This window comes from Nelusetta ayraudi, unplaced genomic scaffold (assembly GCF_046127955.1).
Source record: "Nelusetta ayraudi isolate G7.1 ecotype Tasmania unplaced genomic scaffold, CSIRO-AGI_Nayr_v1 ptg000006l, whole genome shotgun sequence".
Lineage (NCBI taxonomy): Eukaryota > Metazoa > Chordata > Actinopteri > Tetraodontiformes > Monacanthidae > Nelusetta > Nelusetta ayraudi.
Genome location: NW_027466056.1, coordinates 255001 through 274995, shown reverse-complemented (window position 1 = coordinate 274995; position 19995 = coordinate 255001). Strand labels below are relative to the sequence as shown.

The 19995-nt window shown below is 45.8% G+C and overlaps 2 protein-coding genes across 2 annotated transcripts in view; one reads left to right on the top strand and one right to left on the bottom strand.

Moving 5' to 3' along the window:
* LOC142879473 (ras-related C3 botulinum toxin substrate 2) overlaps positions 1 to 19995 on the top strand; it is a 199292-nt gene that overhangs the window by 93392 nt on the left and 85905 nt on the right. The gene's annotated exons all lie outside the window — the stretch shown is intronic.
* LOC142879398 (dolichyl-diphosphooligosaccharide--protein glycosyltransferase subunit TUSC3) overlaps positions 9197 to 19995 on the bottom strand; it is a 49471-nt gene continuing 38672 nt past the window's right edge. Inside the window, exons 7-10 of the mRNA XM_076012672.1 lie at positions 17448 to 17511; positions 15833 to 15907; positions 10139 to 10229; positions 9197 to 9401 (exon numbers count right to left, since the gene is read on the bottom strand). Coding sequence (XP_075868787.1) covers positions 9386 to 9401; positions 10139 to 10229; positions 15833 to 15907; positions 17448 to 17511 — 246 coding nt within the window. The 3' untranslated portion in view covers positions 9197 to 9385. The remainder of the gene's footprint in view (positions 9402 to 10138; positions 10230 to 15832; positions 15908 to 17447; positions 17512 to 19995) is intronic.

Sequence of the window (19995 nt, the reverse complement as noted above, 5' to 3'; positions counted from 1 at the left end):
GCGTCATCTCAATGCCCACTGGACACACACACACACACACACACACACACACACACACACACACACACACACACTGGTTTCTCTTCCCACGTGTTTTTTTTCATTGTTTTTCTCTCTCGCTCTCTCTCTCTTTGGTTTTTGTCTTTTTTTAAATCTGTGACCTTTGACCTCTGACTCTCAGCTGCCCCGCAGATGCAAAATGGAAACGATAACAACAACAACAACAACAACAACAACAAAAATAACAAACAAGAAACAAGGTGAGCGGCGGGGGAAATCGTTTTGCTTGCGGTTTTGTCGCTCTGATTTTAACGGTAAATTTGACGGAACATCATTGGCCCTCGTCAGTCACATGACACCCACAGGGGTCAACGGAGGAAAGTAGCGAAATGCCGGGAAAGGCTGAAACTGAAGGAGCTTCATTCACACTCTGAAATACATCCAATAAAATACACAGATGATGTATAGATGTGAAAAACGTGGACATTTGACTTCCATAAGCCGCAGTCAACAGTTGAAGTTCCCGCATGTGCAGAGAAGTCAAACTCCACCTGTTTAGCTTGCAGAGATTTACCTCAAACATATGGTGGTGGATACACACACAAAGACACACACAAGGACACACAAAGACACGGCCGTGTCCATGTGGCAGGTGCGACGTCGTTCCCTGCAGGACTCAATTATTGTTTCCCCGTCGTCCAACTTATCATTGGACCTGGGGTCGCGGCCCCCAGGGCAGCGCCAGAGGCAGACCCTCAGAATATTTATTACCGAGAGGACGGAGGGAAGTCGAAAGCCGGGAGGTCGTCGTCAACTTGACCGTTAAAGCCAAAACAAATTCCATCTCTGGGAAATTTCCCGTTGGCCGCGCGAGAGGAAGCGAAGCGGCGATTGCCGGAAGGTCTGGGCCAAAGAAAAACCCAGCAAAAAGTAACACGTCAGAGTTGTGAAGGCTGCAACTTGTCAAGATGCAACACATTTTGGAGCGACAATCAAACGCTGAGTGGAGAGTGCGTCAGGAAAACACATTTTTGAAAAAGATTTTTTTGACAAGAAAGTACAAGAAATGGGGGGGAAGAAACAAGTTGTTCTCTTGAAAGCAGGAAACCTTTGACTGCAAACGTCTTCCAGTCGCTTTTCAATGAAACGTGTTCCCTCAAATCCACATTAACGGCGGTTATGCGGTTATTCTGCACCTCAGACTCCGACGACAAAGGATTTAGGGCCAGAAGAAGAAGAAAAAAATGACAGGGAAGAGATTTTTTTTGAAGTTTCCATCTCGACTTCTGAGTTGAAATTTCACAAATAAAGTCGAAGTAAACAGGAAACGGCTACTCCATTAAACTCGTGAGCCTGTTAACTTTATTCCCAACATTTCGAATTTAATCTTGGAAGTACAACTTTATTTACATTATCTTTAATCGCAAAATTTTGACTATTCTCAGAATTTTGAATTTAATGAAGAAATATTTTACTTTAATCTTTAATTTGACTTCATTCTCGAACTGTCGACTGTAATCACAAAATGTCAACTTAAATCTCGAAAATTTCACTTTTGTTCATGAAATTTCAACTTCATTCTCAAAATTCCCACGTTTTTCATTGAAATGTCAACTTTGATCACAAAACTTTGACTTTAATCTCAGAATTTTTTACTATTCTTGAAATTTCCACTTAAATCACGAAACGTCAACTTTATTCTCGAATTGGAAACTTGGGAGAAAAAAACATTTCTTCTTAAATTTTCTTGTCCTCTTGTGGCCCTAACTCTTCCGTACTGCTCATTAACTTGTTGCTCTCGTCCTCATTATTTGTGACTACGACTGTGCCCCGTGTGAGGCGCTCTAGCGATGACAGCTTGATCACCCACCAAGGAACAAAAAAAAACCCCTCCTAATCTGGGGCCCCAAATTAGCAGCATTATCCCGTAGCACCGCGGAGAAAACCTGTAAACCTGATTACGGCAGAAAATCCCATCACGCCTCCCGATGGCAAACTGCAGGATGACGGCAGGCGGTCGCAGAGGCTGCAGTGCAGCAGTGAGGTGATCATCAGCAGGAACAGTGAGGAGCTTTTTACAGGAAGTCAGACAATTATCCATGTGCAATAATAATAATGATAATACCAGTAATAATCTTTGCTGCGGGGAAAACGCAGCTTTAAAAAGTCGCCTCCAGGAAAAGCTTTTCTTGGATAAGTGAAAATTCAATGGGCTCAGAAGAGCCTTGGAATTATTTTTTTACTGGAATTTTTTAATCAGGCCGCTGTTCTCTTCTACATTTTAAAATACCCCTCCCCCAGGTTGTTTTTTAGCAAGGAGTATAAATATGAGGAACATGATGATAAATTTTGATGCTGAACGGCACTAAATTTTTTCTTCCGACATTTCAGTGCATCTCCAAAGTCTCATGATTGATTGATTGATTGATTGATTGATTGATTGATTGATTGATTAATTGATCGATCTTAACCAAGAGATTGATTTCAGGGCTTTGTGTTTTATTGTGTCTTTGAGAGACTCACTACAGATGCTGAAGTTCTTCACCAGACCAGACAGGAGTGGAAAAAAAGAGGATGGATGGACAGGGGGGGGTGAAAAGATGGATGAAGGAGGGGGGAAGAATGGATGGATGGATTGAAGTGAGGAATGGATGATGGGAAGAACGCCTGAACTTCTGATTGGTTCTTGGAGTTTTTATACACTGTAACTCTGGGATGTCTCCCTCATTTTAAATGTTTCTTCTTTTTCTTCTTCTCCTCCTTCAGCCTGAAGCACTTTGCACTCCAGCTGGCAGAGGAACTCTACTGACTTCCTGGTTCTAAACATCTTTCTGGCTCTTCCAAACTACTCAGCCGAGCAGGAAGCTGAAATAAGCCAAGAACCAAACCAACCTGCTTCGTCTCCTCCTCCACCTCCTCCTCGTCCTCCCCCTCCTCTTCTCTCCATCCAGCGAGTCTCTCTGGAACTCGTAGCTGCTCACCTGCAACCGATCCTGCCGGCCAGCTGCAGCTCAGGTCCCAAAGCTGCAGTCAAGCTGCTGCTGCTGCTTCTCATCCAGGTTTTTTCTTCTTCCCATTCGAGCTGCTATTGTAAACCTGCGTCGCTAATCTTGTGTTTGCTTTAGCCCCGTGTTCACCCCCCCGCCCCCTCTGGTCTCTTGTCTCAGCCTGTTCTGCCTCCACACTGCCTGTCTGTCTGTCCTCCAGAGCTGCTGGAACTAGATCAGCTCTGCTAGAGACTCGTCTCCACACCCGCTCACGACGTCCACTGTCTGGGAATAACATAAAGATCAAACCCACGTGGGACGTGTTTTTCTTTCAAAGGTCAGACTTCCCGCTCAACTGACCATCAATCCGACTCTGCGTCTCTGCAGGGAACCACAGCTGAACTGCTTCGCTCCACTGTCTTTGGGGTTCTTTTTTTCATAGAACGCGTGCAATCGCCAGGACCTGCTCCAGGTTTCTGCCGCCGCACCGTCTTTTATTGACACGGTGGCCTCAGTTTTCTGTCAGGACCAAGAACTGAAGGCAAGAGACACCACCACTCAAAGAAATGAACAATTCCAAAATAAAAGCTATTTATTGATAAAAGTGCAACAAAAAGAAAATCACTCCTACGAGGAAAGAATCACCAAAGGAACCGACGACTGCGACGCTGCGTCTCGTTCCTCTCCTCCTCCGCCCTCCTCCTTTTTTTCCCTCCTTCTTCTGTTCCAGCAGCTTGCAGTCTGAAGTGGAGCGGCGACCCTCCAGTGCCACCACAGGTTAAACTGCCTGCCCGTCTCCTCCCCAGACTCCACCACTCCACTCTGACATTCAGCTCCTCACCACCTTCACTCTGGAACTAATGAGATAAATACAGTCTGACGATGAGGCGCAATTCCCTCTGTAATGACTCGCCGGTGTGTGTGTGTGTGTGTGTGTGTGTGTGTGTGTGTGTGTGTGTGTGTGTGTGATTTAATTTTATTTCTTTTTTCCTTTTTTATTTTCCCCCTTTTTCTTTTTTTCTTTGTTTAATCTTTTTCTATCTGTTTTTTTTTCAGTAGGATGTTCATCACATTTCTACTCCGCACCTCTCTGGAGAGAACCAGGAGTAAACAACCCTGACACACACACACACACACACACACACACACACACACACACACACACACACACACACCTCCTCATCAGTCGTTGACCCTGACAGTGAAACGCTGCACTGGATTGGTTTGATGTCTCACACAGACAAGAATCACCGCAGCGAGAAAGCAACCTGTTATTTATTGAGTGTGTGTGTGTGCGTGTGCGTGTGCGTGTGCGTGTGTGCGTTTTAATGTTTATTTAACTGCCTGTGTGGGGACCAACCATGATTGGTCGTCGGTGTTGCGAGGTCATGTTGCTGCCTGGAAAGGATGAGAAGGTCAAAGGTCAGTGTGAACATAATGTCAACAAGGTTGTTCTCATGACTGGAAATAGATGTGTGTGTGTGTGCGTGTGTCTGTGTGTGTGTGTGTGTGTGTGTGTGTGTGTGTGTGTGTAGCAGCAGCTCAAAGGCCACACTGTCACTTCAACGCTCGTCCAGCTGCAGCAAACAAACAACAAAGGTGAGATGCAAATGAGCGAATATGCAAATGAGGCTGCTGGGTTCCCCGCCCACTCACTCACTCGCTCGCCCGCTCTCTCACCACTGGGACGACCGCACACTGGAGCGGACGCCATCTTCAGCTTCTCTGCGGCGTTTAGCGGAATAACACGTCTCACCTCCAGTCGATGCCCCCTGGTGGCCTGGTGAGGAAGTGTCCCGAGGGAAAGAGGAGGAGGAGGAGGAGGAGGAGGAGGAAGGAGACGGCGTTTGTTGTTTGTAAATAGCTTCCTGAGGAACGACGAGGAAGAAAAACAGAACAAAAGGAAGGAGGCGCCGACATGTCGGAAACGTTGTAACGTGTAAATATTTAACGAGCTCCTCGTTCATGATGTTTGCGTGTTGGAGTGGCTGTTCCTCCAGGAAACAAGGACAAGCTCACAACTGAAAAAATAACACACGTTGACAGAGTTTGAGTTCATTGTTTGAGGTCAAGTTGTTGCCAAAAAATGTTGTGTATTTTTCGTTTTGAACATTTCAGTTAAGGAGTCGCTGGTTTTATGACGAGTAAAATCTCACCAAAACCTTTTCTTTCACAATACATATACATATACATATATACATATATATGTGTATATGTATATATGTATATATATATATACATATATACATATATATGTATATATATATACACATATATATGTATGTATATATGTATTATGTGTATGTATATACATATATATATGTACATATATATACACACATATATATATGTATATATATACACATATATATGTATATATGTATTATGTATATGTATATGTAAATATATATGTATATATATATATATATATAGTTACATATATATATATATATATATATATATATATACACACATAATACATATATACATATACATACATATATATCCAGATGCTTGTTTTGGCGATCCAGCTGAAGAAGCTAAAACAAGAAAAACAACCAAACTCGACACTTTTAGTTTCTGCATCAACTGCACAGGCGGGTTCGTGCACTTTCATATCCGTCCACCAGGGAGCATCAATTATTGAAAGTGACTGTGTTCATCCATCCAGCTTCACCATTAACTGACACCAGCAAGTCTGAAGCCCAAAACCTTGTTGTTGTTTTTGGTTTGTTTTTTTTACTTCTTCTTTTGAACTCATGTAAAGAAAAGTTGAGTTCAATTATTTCCCCCCCTCAGGCTCAGACTGCCGAGGTTAATTTACACCTCCAGGCCAGCGGAGGCACTAATATGCGTGAAACAAGATGTGGAAAAAAATTATTTTAATGCAAATTAAAAATAAAAACAATGACACATTTTGAAGACAGGCTACTAAAATGAAAAAGAAGAGTCATGTTCAAAAGTTTTCAGTCGCACACCGCAAACACAGGGCTAATTATCTAGACTTCTGGCACAGGACTCCAGAGAGGAAGGAAGGTGTGACAGTGCAGCGGTGGTCAGGAGCACTTTGTGAGTGTGCTTGGTCCACAAGACCAGAGAACTCTGAACTGTGTGCACTGGGAATCTCCTCCATTTCATTAAAAAACCTCAGAGGAATTTCTGTTTGTTTTTGTTGTTGTTTTTTTTTAATAACTAAATGTCGCAGGCGGCTGCTGTTGCTGCTGCGTTATTAGGGCCACAAAGAAACAAACAACCATTCACACTCACAAGTGTGAGGGAGGAAGCGAGGAAGCTGGAGAACCTGGAGAGAACCAGCAGACGCATGGAAAACCTGGAGAGAACCCAGCAGACACATGGAAAACCTGGAGAGAACCAGCAGACACTGGTAGAACCTGGAGAGAACCAGCAGACACTGGGAGAACCTGGAGAGAACCCAGCAGACACATGGAAAACCTGGAGAGAACCAGCAGACACTGGTAGAACCTGGAGAGAACCAGCAGACACTGGAAGAACCTGGAGAGAACCCAGCAGACACATGGAAAACCTGGAGAGAACCAGCAGACACTGGTAGAACCTGGAGAGAACCAGCAGACACTGGGAGAACCTGGAGAGAACCCAGCAGACACATGGAAAACCTGGAGAGAACCAGCAGACACTGGTAGAACCTGGAGAGAACCAGCAGACACTGGGAGAACCTGGAGGGAACCCAGCAGACGCATGGAGAACCTGGAGAGAACCAGCAGACACTGGGAGAACCTGGAGAGAACCCAGCAGACGCATGGAGAACCTGGAGGGAACCCAGCAGACACTGGGAGAACCTGGAGGGAACCCAGCAGACACATGGAGAACCTGGAGGGAACCCAGCAGACACTGGGAGAACCTGGAGAGAACCAGCAGACACATGGAGAACCTGGAGAGAACCAGCAGACACTGGTAGAACCTGGAGAGAACCAGCAGACACATGGAGAACATGCAAACTACCACTCAGAAAGACTGCAGGCCCAGAATTGAAGCCACAACCCTCCTGCTGTGAGGCGGCAGCACTGACCACTACTACTGACCACTACTGCATGATATCATATTATTATGGAACACTTCCAACACCCTGATCTGTACTTACACTGTTTAAAAATGTAGCTTTAGATTTTCTAAAACTTAATGATGAAGATGATTGTGATGATTGTAAAGATGATGGTTATGAAGATGATTGTGATGATGAAGATAATGATGAAGATGATTGTGATGATGATGATGAAGATGATTGTGATGATGATGATTGTGATGAAGATGATGATTTTGTTGATAATTAAGATGGTGATGAAGATGATGATTGTGATGGTGATGAAGATGATTGTGATGATGATAATTAAGATGATGATTGTGATAAAGATGATGATGAAGATGATGATTGTGATGGTGATGAAGATGATGATGAAGATAGTGATGAAGATGATGATTGTGATGGTGATGAAGATTGTGATGAAGATGATGATGATAATTAAGATGGTGATGAAGATGATTGTGATGGTGATGAAGATGGTGAAGAAGATAATGACGATAATGAAGATGATGATGATAGTGATGAAGATGCTGATGAAGATAGTGATGAAGATGATAACCCTGACAGGTGAAGCGGCTGCTGTGCCTCGGCAGCTCTTTGATGTTGCTGACAACATGGAGCGGTGGTCGCTCACACCGACGCTGACGCAAGAAAACAGCAACGCGGCGGCGTGACGCTGATCCCCACCGACGGCCCAGGGAAGTGTCTGAGGACGCCGGATGAAAGGAGGAGCAGCGAGAGGAGCGGCTGAGAGAAAGAAGGAAGGAGACAGAAGACAGAAGAGTTTCTTCCTCTGCAGGTTGACGCCGTCGCAGCAGCAGCAGCAGTGTTTTTGTGTACCACTTTATATACAGTATATTATATATATACACATGTACGTACTGTACACGTGTGCACGAATATTTCCCAGAGACTCAAAGCACCAGATTGATGACAGAAGTGAAACAGAGTCAAAGTGATTTCAGGGCATAGAAACAGATCACATAGATCATGTAGCTCCGCGTCCAGCTGCCACACCCTGGTGGACCAGCTGTGAACTGCAGGCTTGGAATAGTTGGAAATAACGTTATAACAAGCGACATCGCTTGATGGTTTTGATTTGTAGACAAAAGCACAGCACGGCCGGAACTACATTCCACACACACACACACACACACACTACTGTACACAGCTGGAACTACATTCCACACACGCACCTTCGCTGGGGCGGAGGGATTTCTTCATTTCTATGGTGAGTTTGATTGGCAGGCGGCAGCTCCCGTCCCGTCATGACAACGCGGTTGTTGAAGAGTCGACGGCTGACTGCTCCGCCCAACAAACTAGTTCCCCGAACGACAGCTTTAAAACCCAACAGAACAAACCAGGATGGAGAGATGAGAAGTGGAGGGAATGTTTCTCTCTCTCTCTCTCTGTCTTCTGCTCGCTCGCCTGCCTGCTCTCTCTCTCCCTCCCTCCCTCTCTCGCTGCGCTCCGCCCACACTGCTGGAAGGTTACGTAAAGGGTCGGAGTGATGGAGTGATGGAGCGACGAGCCCACTCACTCACTCACTCAGCATCCCACCAGGAACGAGTCAGTAATGTATGTTTTCTACCACTGACCTTTGACCCTGCTGGGAGAGAGAGAGAGAGTGAGGGAGGAGAGAGACAGGACAGAGAAAAAGAGATGGAAGGAGAGAAAGAAAGAGAGGCGGGGAGTGAGAGAGTGACGGAGAGACAGAAGGAGCGATGGAAGGAGAGAAAGGGTGAAAGAGAGGGAGGGAGGGAGGTGGGAGAGATGGAGGAGGGGAGACAGAGAGAGAGAGAGAGATTGACTTTGACTGATTCAGCAGTGCAGCAGCTTCTGTTTCCTGTTTCTCACTTTGCCAAGTTTTATTTTCCTTTTTTTTTTTCTATTTCCTGGCCGAGAACTCGATGCTGATTGGCCGAGCGAGTCGTGCGGCTGCAAAACACAAAATGAATCCGGTGAAAAAGCTTTTGTCTGATTTTTCCTTTTTCCAAAGCGAGGAGACAAAGACGTCTGAAGGCTGCTCGAGATCTTCCCCTCGTGACCTCACGACCTCCAGCTCCATCAAAAGCGGCATCTCCAACGTTTGTGGAGCTGCTCCTGAAAAATGGGAGGGAAAAAAAAGACAAACAAGTGGACAAAGACGCAGAGCCAAAGGTCTTTATTTTCTCCAGCGGCACAAAGAATGTTTTCACAAATTATTCAGCCGGAAGCCTTTAAGGCAGTGAGAGAAAAAGAAAACAATAAAAAAAAAACAAAAACAGAAAAAAGAAATCCTGGAAAATGGCAACACAAAACTCCACAATGGCTCTGCTCTTCCTCCGCCCGGCCGTCTTCACTTAATCAGGAAACTACGGAAGAAGAAGAAGAACAACAACAACAACAATCAGTGCTACTAAATAAACTGGTCATTTAAAAAAATGACCCCCAACCCCCAACACAACCCCCTTCAGAAGCCTCATCACTTCCTGATTGGATGAACTTCAACCAGGAAGTGTTTTCTTCTTCTGCTGCTGCTGCTCCTTAAATCTCTTTGATGAAGCAGCGACATTCAGCTCAGAGCACCACTGCTGCTCTGCTTGGAGAACATTAGGATGGTGAAGGACGGTAAGTTGGGGGAGTTGATGAGTCAGTGAATCAGTGAGTCAATGAGTAAGTGAGTAGGTAAGTCGGTGAGTCGGTGAGCTGTTGAGTTGGTGAGTCAGTAAGTCGGTGAGTCGGTGAGTTGTTGAGTTGGTGAGTCAGTAAGTCGGTGAGTCGGTGAGTTGTTGAGTTGGTGAGTCAGTGAGTAAGTGAATCGTGAGGTGAGTTGGTGAGTCGGTGAGTCGGTAAGTTGATGAGTCGGTGAGTCGTGAGTCTTAGATGGAATTTAAAGGTAATCAGAGTACTGTCGAGTAATTCAGGTCTCCTCACTGCCATTTCTCAGCATCTCTGATCAGATGAACTCTGTCTGTCTGTCTGACTGTCTGACTGACTGACTGACTGACTGACTGTCTGTCTGCTCCAAACCCTCCCTATGTGTCTGCGTGTGGTCTCGTCCAGCAGCAGCAGCAGTGCTGCTGGACGGACGGCTGGTTGCCATGGTTACCTGTAGGGGTATCCATGGTACTTGGACCTGAAGATGGAGAGCAGGAAGCTGAAGAAAAACACCACCAAGCCGAGGCCGACCAGGCAGATGACTGGAGAGAGAGAGAGAGAGAGAGAGGGGGGGGGGCGGGGGGAAGGGGAGGGGAGAATCATGATGTGTTATGATTTACAGAAAGACCTTTAAATAAAAAGGGAGCAGCTGCAGGCCGACTGCGATCGATACGAGGAGGAGAAACAGAAATAGCAGTAAAAAACAAACAAACAAACAATAATACTACAAAATAAAGTTCTGTCTCGAGTCCCTCAGCGGTTCTTCCCGTGTCTTCCAACTTCGACCCATGAAAGGGTCGAGTACAACAGAACCACCAGAATGTTGGGCTTCTAAATCAGAACCAGTCAGATTCCTTTAGTTCAGTTCAAGGAACTTCTGAGAGGGGCGGGCGGGGCTTAGCTGTGATTGACAGGAGCAAGTTCACCAATAGGAACCTCCGGGTTGCTCTGACTGGTCAGTGCTACATGAGTGTGAAGATCATCTTCAACCACTTCCTGTTTGTCTGGGCTGCTGACAGAACCCACCTTCAGAGGTCCAGTGTGTCCAGCGTCCTAACATATACATATTACATATATATGTATATATATCTCCTGATATATTTACCTTACTTATTATTATGAGTGTGATGAATATGTTTTTTTCCCAGAAGCCCCGGCAGGTCGGGTCATCAACACTGCTGCTGGACGGCAGTGACACGGTGTTTGCAGCCAGTATCTGATTTCCTCTGTGGCCTTTTCCAAAAGTGGAATACACAGCGACACGAGCAGGATGTCTGATCTGCCAGGAGCACAATATCACGCCTGTGTGTGTGTGTGTGTGTGTGTGAGAGAGAGAGAGAGAGAGAGAGAGCCCGTGTCCTCATGCAGCAGCTAATCCTGGAAAAGCACTGTGTTAAATTAAACTGTCACCACCGACTGATATTGTTAATCAGGGATTAGGAGGAGAAAGAGGAGGAGGAGGAGGAGGAGGAGAAAGAGGAGGAGATGGAGGAGGAGAAAGAGGAGGAGAAAGAGGAGGAGGAGGAAGGGAATGAAGAGGAGGAGGAGCTTTGATATGGGCTTTTTCCTGGTGTGTGTGTGTGTCAGTATTTCTCTCTCTCTCTCTCTCTCTCTCTCTCTCTCTCTCTCTCTCTCTCTCTCTCTCTCTCACTCAGACAGTGACTGAGTGACTTGACAGACTGCTGAATTTGTGAGCTGGTTCCTCCAGGAGGCCGTCAGTGTCCCTGGACTGCTGCAGTTCTGTGTGTGTGTGTGTGTGTGTGTGTGTGCGTGCGTGCGTGCGTCTTCATTAAGTCCGGCGGGGCGACTCCCTCTCTCTCTCTCTCTCTCTCTCTCAGCTCATCAATTCTGACTTAGCGCCGCCGCCGTTGCTAACCACGCTAGCGGAGCGGCGCTAAGCGCTAACTAGGTAGCCCGCTAACGTGCCCTGCGATTTACGAGCTTGGCCAATGACAAGTTGTTTAAGCCCAATCATCGTCCCTCCCTCAGCCCACACACACGCGCGCACACACACGCACATGCGCGCACACACACACACACACACACACACACACACACACACACACACACACACACACACACACACACAACAAAATAATGCTAATCCTTCTTTCTACTTGGCTCACTTTAAATCGCTACGTTGCAAATTAATACATCAGAGTAAATGTGCAGTTCCCCGGCTGAGCAGTAGGGGGAGCTGCCATAAACACATGAAAGGGGCCAGTGGGTGGCATCTGGCGGCACCGCCACTGCACGGCAAAATGCTTTTTTTCACCATTTGATCCTCCTGTTAGCGGGCAGCCGTTTAGCTGTTGGTGGCTAATGTGGCTAATTTGTCTCATGAATGAATGAATGAATGGAGCAGCAGGATGACTTTCCATCTAATAACACTTTTCAACCCTGAAAACAAACACTGAATATTATACTGCCAAATTAATTTTTTTGCTTTTTTAGATTGAAGAAAATGCTGCTGGTTACCATTCCAATACTGCTACACTACTACTACTACTACTACTACTACTGCTACTACTACTGCAACTAATACTACTACTGCTACTGCTACTGCTACTACTACCCCTACTGCCACTACTACTGCTGCTACTACTACGACTACTACTAGAACAGTATCTACTACTCCCAATCCTTCTACTACAACTAGAAACTCCAAGTTTATATTACTACTATTCCTATTACCACTCCTCCTACTACTACTACTCTACTACTATTCCTACTGCTACTTGTACTACTACTACTACCAACTCTAAGTTTCTACTACTATTCCTACTACACTACCAGAACAACTCGTACTACTCCTAATCCTACTACAACTACTACAAACTCAAAGCTGATGTGTATAAACCCAAACGTGTACCAATGGGATGCTGTGTGTGTGTATGGGAAGCGGCAGACTTGTTTGAAATGATGGAAAGGTTTCCTCCCTAAAATGCAGCATTAGGACTCTGACGTTGCGGCTGCTGCAGAGGAAGCTGCAATAATTCTCTTATCAAGCCGACGGAGATAAATTTTAATAATGTCGAGAGAACGAAGCTGAAGGTCAGAGTTTATCAACCGCAGGTGCATTTAAATCAGGACGTGCAGCCGAGGACGTCCTCCAATCATTTCTGTCTATTTATTTTTATATATATATAAATATATATTTTTATCAACGCTGTAGGACCTGCCCGGCGTCATGAATAGCAATGTCGCCGACGCAGTCGTGCATTCGGCGGCGGTGGCGGGGAAGGTCAGAGGTCGCAGCGGCGATTAGCCGCGACTCGCTGCTGCGCCTCACCGGCTGCTAGGCTAATTAACGTGGCGCTAATGGAACCAGCTGACTGACACACTCAGCTGTGTCGGAGAACACAGAGTACACAGAGTACACGGCCGGGCCGGCGAAAAACACACCTCATACTGCAGTTAGAGACGGATGTACTTCAATATGACGAGTACAACACCTGCTACCGCTAGCGCGACAACTTCTACCACTACTGCTCCATTTCCTTCTACTGGTACAACTACAACTCCTGCTACTACTGCAACTAGGACTGCTACTACTACTACTACTACAACTCCTGCTATGACTTCTCCACCTACTGCAACTCCTCCTCTTTGTCCTCCTCTTACTACTACAATCCCTACTTCTACCGCAACTCCTACTACTGCAACTCCTACCTCTACTGCAACTCCTAATGCTACTGCAACTCCTACTTCTACTCCTACTACTGCAACTCCTACTTCTACTCCTACTACTGCAACTCCTACCTCTACTGCAACTCCTAATGCAACTGCAACTCCTTCTACTGATAACCCTACTCTTCCACTTCCTACTATGACTACTTCAACTACCACCACAATTCCAACTACAATACTACAACTTCTCTTCCTACTCCTAGTTCTTCTCCTCCTACAACTCCTCCTCTTCTTCTGCGTCCTACTGCAACTCCCACTTTTACTCCTACCTCTACTCCTACCAATACAACTCCAACTTCTACTTCCACTACTACTTCAACTCCTAGTACTACTGAAGATTCTACGACTACTCCTAGTGACAATCCTACTCCTCCACTTCCTGCTACACTACAACAACAACTCCTCCTCCTCCTCTTCTTCTTTGTGGTCCTCCTCTTACCACCACACCTCCCACTCTGCATCCTACTGCAACTCCTCCCCACAATACTGCAATACCTACGAGTGCAACTTCTCCCACGACTCCGTCATCGTGCAGCCGCTGCAGTATTCCGTGTCGTGGCTGAAACTCGGGGATTAGAAAACTTTTATCAGCGTCTCCGTCAAAGAAGTGAGGAGCGAAAACTTCACTTCACTTTCAATTCTGGATGTCAGAATCCTCCTTCGGATCATCCACGGTGGTTGATAGAGATCAGGATATTCAACACAAACAAAAAAGGGAGGGAGAGTGAGAGAGAGAGAGAGAGTGAGGGGGAGAGAGAGAGAGAGAGAAAGTGAGGGGGAGAGAGGGAGAAAGAGAGAGAGAGAGGGAGAGAGGGAGAGAGGGAGAGAGAGAGAGAGAGAGAGAGAGTGGACGACTCTCCAGCCGAGCTGCTGCGTCTCTGTGTTTGGCCAAAAGTCGCGCTGACATTTGGAACTTTTATCAGCTAATAAATAAAACAAGTTAAAAGGTCAGCGGAGGAGTTTTTTAACTCCGGACGAGTTAGAGGGCGGGGGGGCGGAGGGGCGGACTTTCAGCTCTTTGCTTTCTTTGTATGTTGCTACTAAAAAGAAGAAGGGGAGAGGGGGGGGTTATGCAGCAACAACTGATGCAGTGCGCTGGCAAAGGCAGCGAATAAAAGAAAAAAAAAAACGAGAGAGAGAAAAAAAAAAAGTTGACAGCGTTTTATTTCTCTTCTAAACGAGCCGCCGCGGCTGAGCGTGGCCACAGAATCACTTCTGTTCAAAGAAGAAGAAACTGCAGAAGGTCTGACTCGAAAAAGTATTTTGAATCCTGAAAACGCACACGTGTTTACGCAGAGAGAGAGACAAAAAAAAAAAAAAATTCCATTAAGTTGTTTAGCGAGGGGGAAAAAAGGAGGAAAAAAAAGAAATGGGGTAAAAAAAAAATCCCGGGAATATAAACATAATCTGCAGAGCGCGGCCGCATTAAGACGGAGCGGGAAGGATTTTGTAGCGCTGAAGCAAAAAAAAAAAAAAAAAAAAAAGTTATTTTCCAATCGCGGGGAAGGAATAATGGTTTCGGGAACGTCTGGATGAACGTCGGAGATGCTGAGTGGAGGAGAGAGGATCTTTCCCTGCGCTGCGTCTCGCACAATAAAAGAAGAAGAAGAAGAAGAAGAAGAAGAAGAAGAAGAAGAAGAAGAAGAAGAAGAAAATGACACAAAGTCAGGAGGCTTTTGTGGAACAGCGAGGAGGCCGAACTGAAAAAAAAAAGAAGCAAACTCGCAGTTCACTTCCAGCTTTGGGAAATGAATCCGTCGGCACGCTCGGATCTTTGGAGTTCAAAGACGTGGTTGGGCCGAGCGAGGCTGAGCTCGGGTCGACCCGAATGAGGAGTCCAACAGACCCTCCCCCCTCCCCCCCGAAACTGTGTTTTTTTGAAAACGGGTCCCAGAGTGGGAAAATGTGACAACGCCATTTCGTCGTTGTCACATCGTTGCCGTCTGGACGGTGAAAACGTCTTTTCCTTGTAAAACGATGACGTCATCGCACCGGCACTGTCATGTGACCGGAAAAAACAAGGCATGCAATGCGGCAGCATTTCACTCAAAGAAATGAGTGAAATTAAAGGTGTAGAGCAGGTGGAGGGCAAACTGACTGGCTCCAAGTATTTCAACCACCCAGAACCACCTAGAACCATCCAGAACTACCCCAAACCACCTAGAACCATCCCAGAACCACCCAAAACCACCGTAATGTTAGCGACCGCTTGGAAGCCACTATGTTTCTGACTTTTCCGGAGCGCTAGTTCAAAGTAGTTCAAAGAACCTCGAGGGAGTTCCAACGTAGGCCACTGTAGTTCACTGGCATGCTCAGGAGGGGGAGGGTGAACGACAGAGTGCTGCCATCTAATATGTAACCACTAGGCGGTGTCGCTGTTTCTACTTCAAACTCTCCAAATATTTCACACTGGGCCTTTAACGACAGAGAAACTAGGAAGTTTGTGTTGACTCACTGCGTCTCTTGCCGACGTCTCCCTTGGAGGTGGCGGCTTCGTTCAGCAGCACCATCCCCATGGTGATGGCAGCATCTGGGACAGGTTGTCAAGGAAACCACACACTCAACACAACACAACACAACACAACACAACACACTCCACCACCCGCGGGCCGGCCGGGCTGCAGCAGGAGGTGGGAGGAGACGAGGAGCCCCCAGGCTGAACGACGCTGGACACAGTTTAGCACTCAGAGACTCTCAGCAGGGGGCAGCGAAGAGCTGAATCACATAAAAGAAACAAGCACACATTGGAGGAGGAGGTGGAGGAGAAGGAAGTTCTGCCATGAGCAGAACGTCCTGAGCAGGATGGTGGAAGTGACATTTTAAGACTTTTGCTTTGTTTGATTTCCCCACATGGGACTGATGAAGGTTTCTTCTTCTTAAAATGACAAAAATAAATAAATAAATAAATAAATAAAAAGCAAAAAGGAAAACTCCAACTGCTCCACAGCCTGCAAAAAGAGGCAAAACCCCAGACCAGAATGGCCCTAGTTATTATTATTAATAATGATAGCAGTGGTTGTCATTAAACGCCCCCTTCTTGTCAAACTGTTTCTATTGGCTCTCCTGCAGAAGGCCGTCCACAATAATACGTCAAAAGTCACTGATGGAAAAAACTCCCGTCTGCTGCATTAAAAACAGAAAACACTGCGGATGGAAAACCTCCTGATCCTTCGCCATCCTGCACTGATCCTTCGCCATCCTGCATTAAACAGCCAACCAACCAGACAAACAAACTAAAGTGTTTTCTGCCCTCCTGGATGAGCTCTGGTGAGTTGAGGTTACATCCACGGTATCTGCGTGTGTGTGTGTGTGTGTGTGCGCTGATGGGAGTGAACCTGCTGCTTCCCTCCAGGTGAACAGCCGCTGCTCACAATGAAAACATTTTTTTCCAAAGTGTTTTATTTTTTTGTTTCTTTTTTTTTTGTGTTGTTGTGTTTAGTGGGAAGCCAGAAACATCAAAGCAGCGACGAGTCGCACGAGGGACCGACACACAACAACAGCAACACACAACACACGGTGGATTTCAGGACAAATCGAAGGCGACGCCTCCTCCTCCTCCTGCTCCTCATTCTCCTCCCCCTCCCTCCTCCTCTTTCTTCTCCCCCTCCTCCTCATTCTCCTCCCCCCCTGCTACTCTTTCTCCTCCCCCTCCCTCCTCCTCTTCCTCCTCCTCTTTCTTCTCCCTTGACTCCTCCTCCATCTCCTCCTCTTCCTTCTCCCTCTCCTCCTCCCCCTCCTCCTCCCCCAGCTACTCTTTCTCCTCCCCGTCCCTCCTCCTCCTGCTCCTCCTCCTCTTCCTCCTCCTCTGGTGGACGAGTCGCTCCACAGGGAACCCGGCGAAATCAAACATTTGTTTGCTTTGTGCGTTTGTGTGTTGTTGTGTATCTGCTGCGGAGAGACTAAAGCCAGCAGCAGCCGCTTCGCCGCGACACAAATCAGCTTTTGTGCAAAAAGCAAAGGACGGGCGACGCGAGCTCCTCATAAAAACACCTTGCGCCTGCGTAGCCGCCGCGGCCGCATTCCTTTCTTTTGTTGTCTTCGCTCGGTATCGGCCTGAGCCAGAAGGATACTGAGCAGGAGGATGATGTGGGACTCGGCCACAAACTGAGCCTGGCTGCTGCCGTGGATGTAGCTCTGTGGATGGAGAGAGAGAGAGAGAGAGGGAGGGAGAGAGAGAGAGAGAGAGGGAGAGCATGGGGTCAAAGGTCAAGGTGTTGGTATCACACAGAGAAGAGGAACAAAAAACTGAAATAAGGTGAAAAGCAGCGACTGGCGGCTTGTATGAGCATTTAAATAACCAACGCCTGTTGGGAGGCGTTCCATTTAGTGTGGCTGAACCTTTGCAGCCCAGCCTTAATTTCTATGGTTGGCAACATTTTTTTTTCCACTCCACAATTTCTGGCCAAAATTCAATGTGTTTCTCTCCAAACAACTGAAACCCACTGAGAAGATTTGCTTTTAAAAAAACCAAAAGCAAACAAAGAATTCTGGTGGATTTCCAGGGAGCTGCGTCACTGTTAGCTCGATGGAAAAATGCTTTCTGCAGCCGGGCGACGGCTCACAATCAGTCCCAATGACTCTTCAACCCCCCTTCAAGTTTTTGGACATTTGGTTCAATAAAAATGTAAAAACGCAGAAGGCAATTTTTTAATGACATTTTTGTTTGTTTTGATTTGTCTGCAGATTCTTGTTCTGTTTGAAGATGGTTCTGACAGTTTGAGCAGTGCAAGATCCAGGAGAAGGATCAGAACAGAACCATCACAACTCTGTAAAGACCTCCTGGAACTGTAGTGCTGGAGCAGCACTGTGTGTGTGTGTGTGTGTGTGAGTCACAAAGAGTCCTCTGCTGCAGCTCCTCCCTACCTCTCAACTGATTGGCCGCTGGGGTTGACCCACCTTCACACTCAAACACTCCAGCACTGAGCACTCACTGACTCACAACTCTGACTCTCACTCTTGACCCGCTTCCAACCGTCAACACACTCCTATTAATACACCTGGGTTGTTATTTTTGTTTTTTTTTTAGGATCAGAAAGTCCCATCCTACGTAGAGAAGAAGAAAAAAATATTAAAATGTTTTTTTCAGCCGCTGGTGGAAACACAGCAACTCTTCATCCAGAGTTCTGATTGGCTGCTGAGGGAGCGACAAACAGGTTCAAAGGATGAAACGCCTAGTTAGGAAAGATTCCATTTAGTGCGGCCGAACCTTTGTAGTGTCGCTCTGTGAGTCGAAATGGAACATTGTTTTTTTTTTTCTCCTGCTCAAAATTCAATTTCTGGACAAAATTTAAATTTTCCTCCAAAGATCTGAAACCCACTGAAGGTATTTGGTTAAAATAGAATAGAATAGAACTCTCTGTTAATCCCACAGTGGGGGAAATTTGCATAGTTAAGAGTGCAAAAAGATGGAAAATCAGAATAAGAATAAAATATTTGTAGAGTATAAAAGGAAAAAACCAAGATATTTACATCTTCTGAACATATATATATATATATATATATATATATATATATACATATATATACATATATATATATATATAATAATAATACATTTTTACTTGATTTCTAGTGACCTGCAGGAAATGAATGGAGCCGAGTGTTTCTCACGGAGAAAAAAAGCCCACAATTTTTTACAATCCGCAAAGAGAATTTGCAAGTATTTCAACACGTTTATCAGCTCTAAACTCCAACAAAGACCGTCGACGCCTTGACTGGCGACTCGTTTTTCTTTTCTTTTTCCTACTCAACTGGACCGGCGGTCGATTCTTCCAAACTCATCCAAACAACGGGATGAGTGGAAAACGAGAAAAACAGGAGTAGAAGGTGACAAAAGGAGGAGGAGGAGGAGGAGGCGGCCTCTCGGGTTTGTCCTGCTCCGCTGAGCCGAGAGCAAATTCTTATTTTTACGCTCGAGAGACGAGAAAACGCACAAAAGCGGCGACGGCGCCTTTTGTCTTCGGCGGCTGAGACCTGCTGCCCCTCGGCGGGAAGTTAACGAAAAGCTCCCGACTCTCCTTCAAATCCACATCCGCATAAAAGCTGCGATAGGGGAAGTTCCTGCTGTATTCAACTGATTCAATTAGACGGAAAAACGTCGGAAAAAAAGGCAGATTTTGGAGAGAAAATAGCGGAAACTCCCACAAAACCCAACAATTCAAATGAGTTTCTTCAACCTTCAACCCTCAAAACCAAGACAGAGAAGTAGAAGAAGAAGTAGAAGACGAAGTAGAAGAAGAGGTAGAAGAAGTAGAAGTAGAAGAATAAGTCGAAGAAGAGGTAGAAGAAGTAGAAGTAGAAGTAAAAGACGAAGTAGAAGAAGAGGTAGAAGAAGAAGTAGAAGAAGAAGAAGTAGAAGAAGTAGAAGTAGAAGAAGTAGAAGTAGAAGTAGAAGAAGAAGAAGAATTAGAAGAAGAAGAAGTAGAAGAAGTAGAAGAATAGGTAGAAGAAGAGGTAGAAGAAGTAGAAGTAGAAGTAGAAGAAGTAGAAGAAGAGGTAGAAGAAGAAGAAGTAGAAGAAGAAGAAGTAGAAGACGAAGTAGAAGAAGAGGTAGAAGAAGTAGAAGTAGAAGTAGAAGAAGTAGAAGTAGAAGTAGAAGAAGTAGAAGAAGAAGAAGAA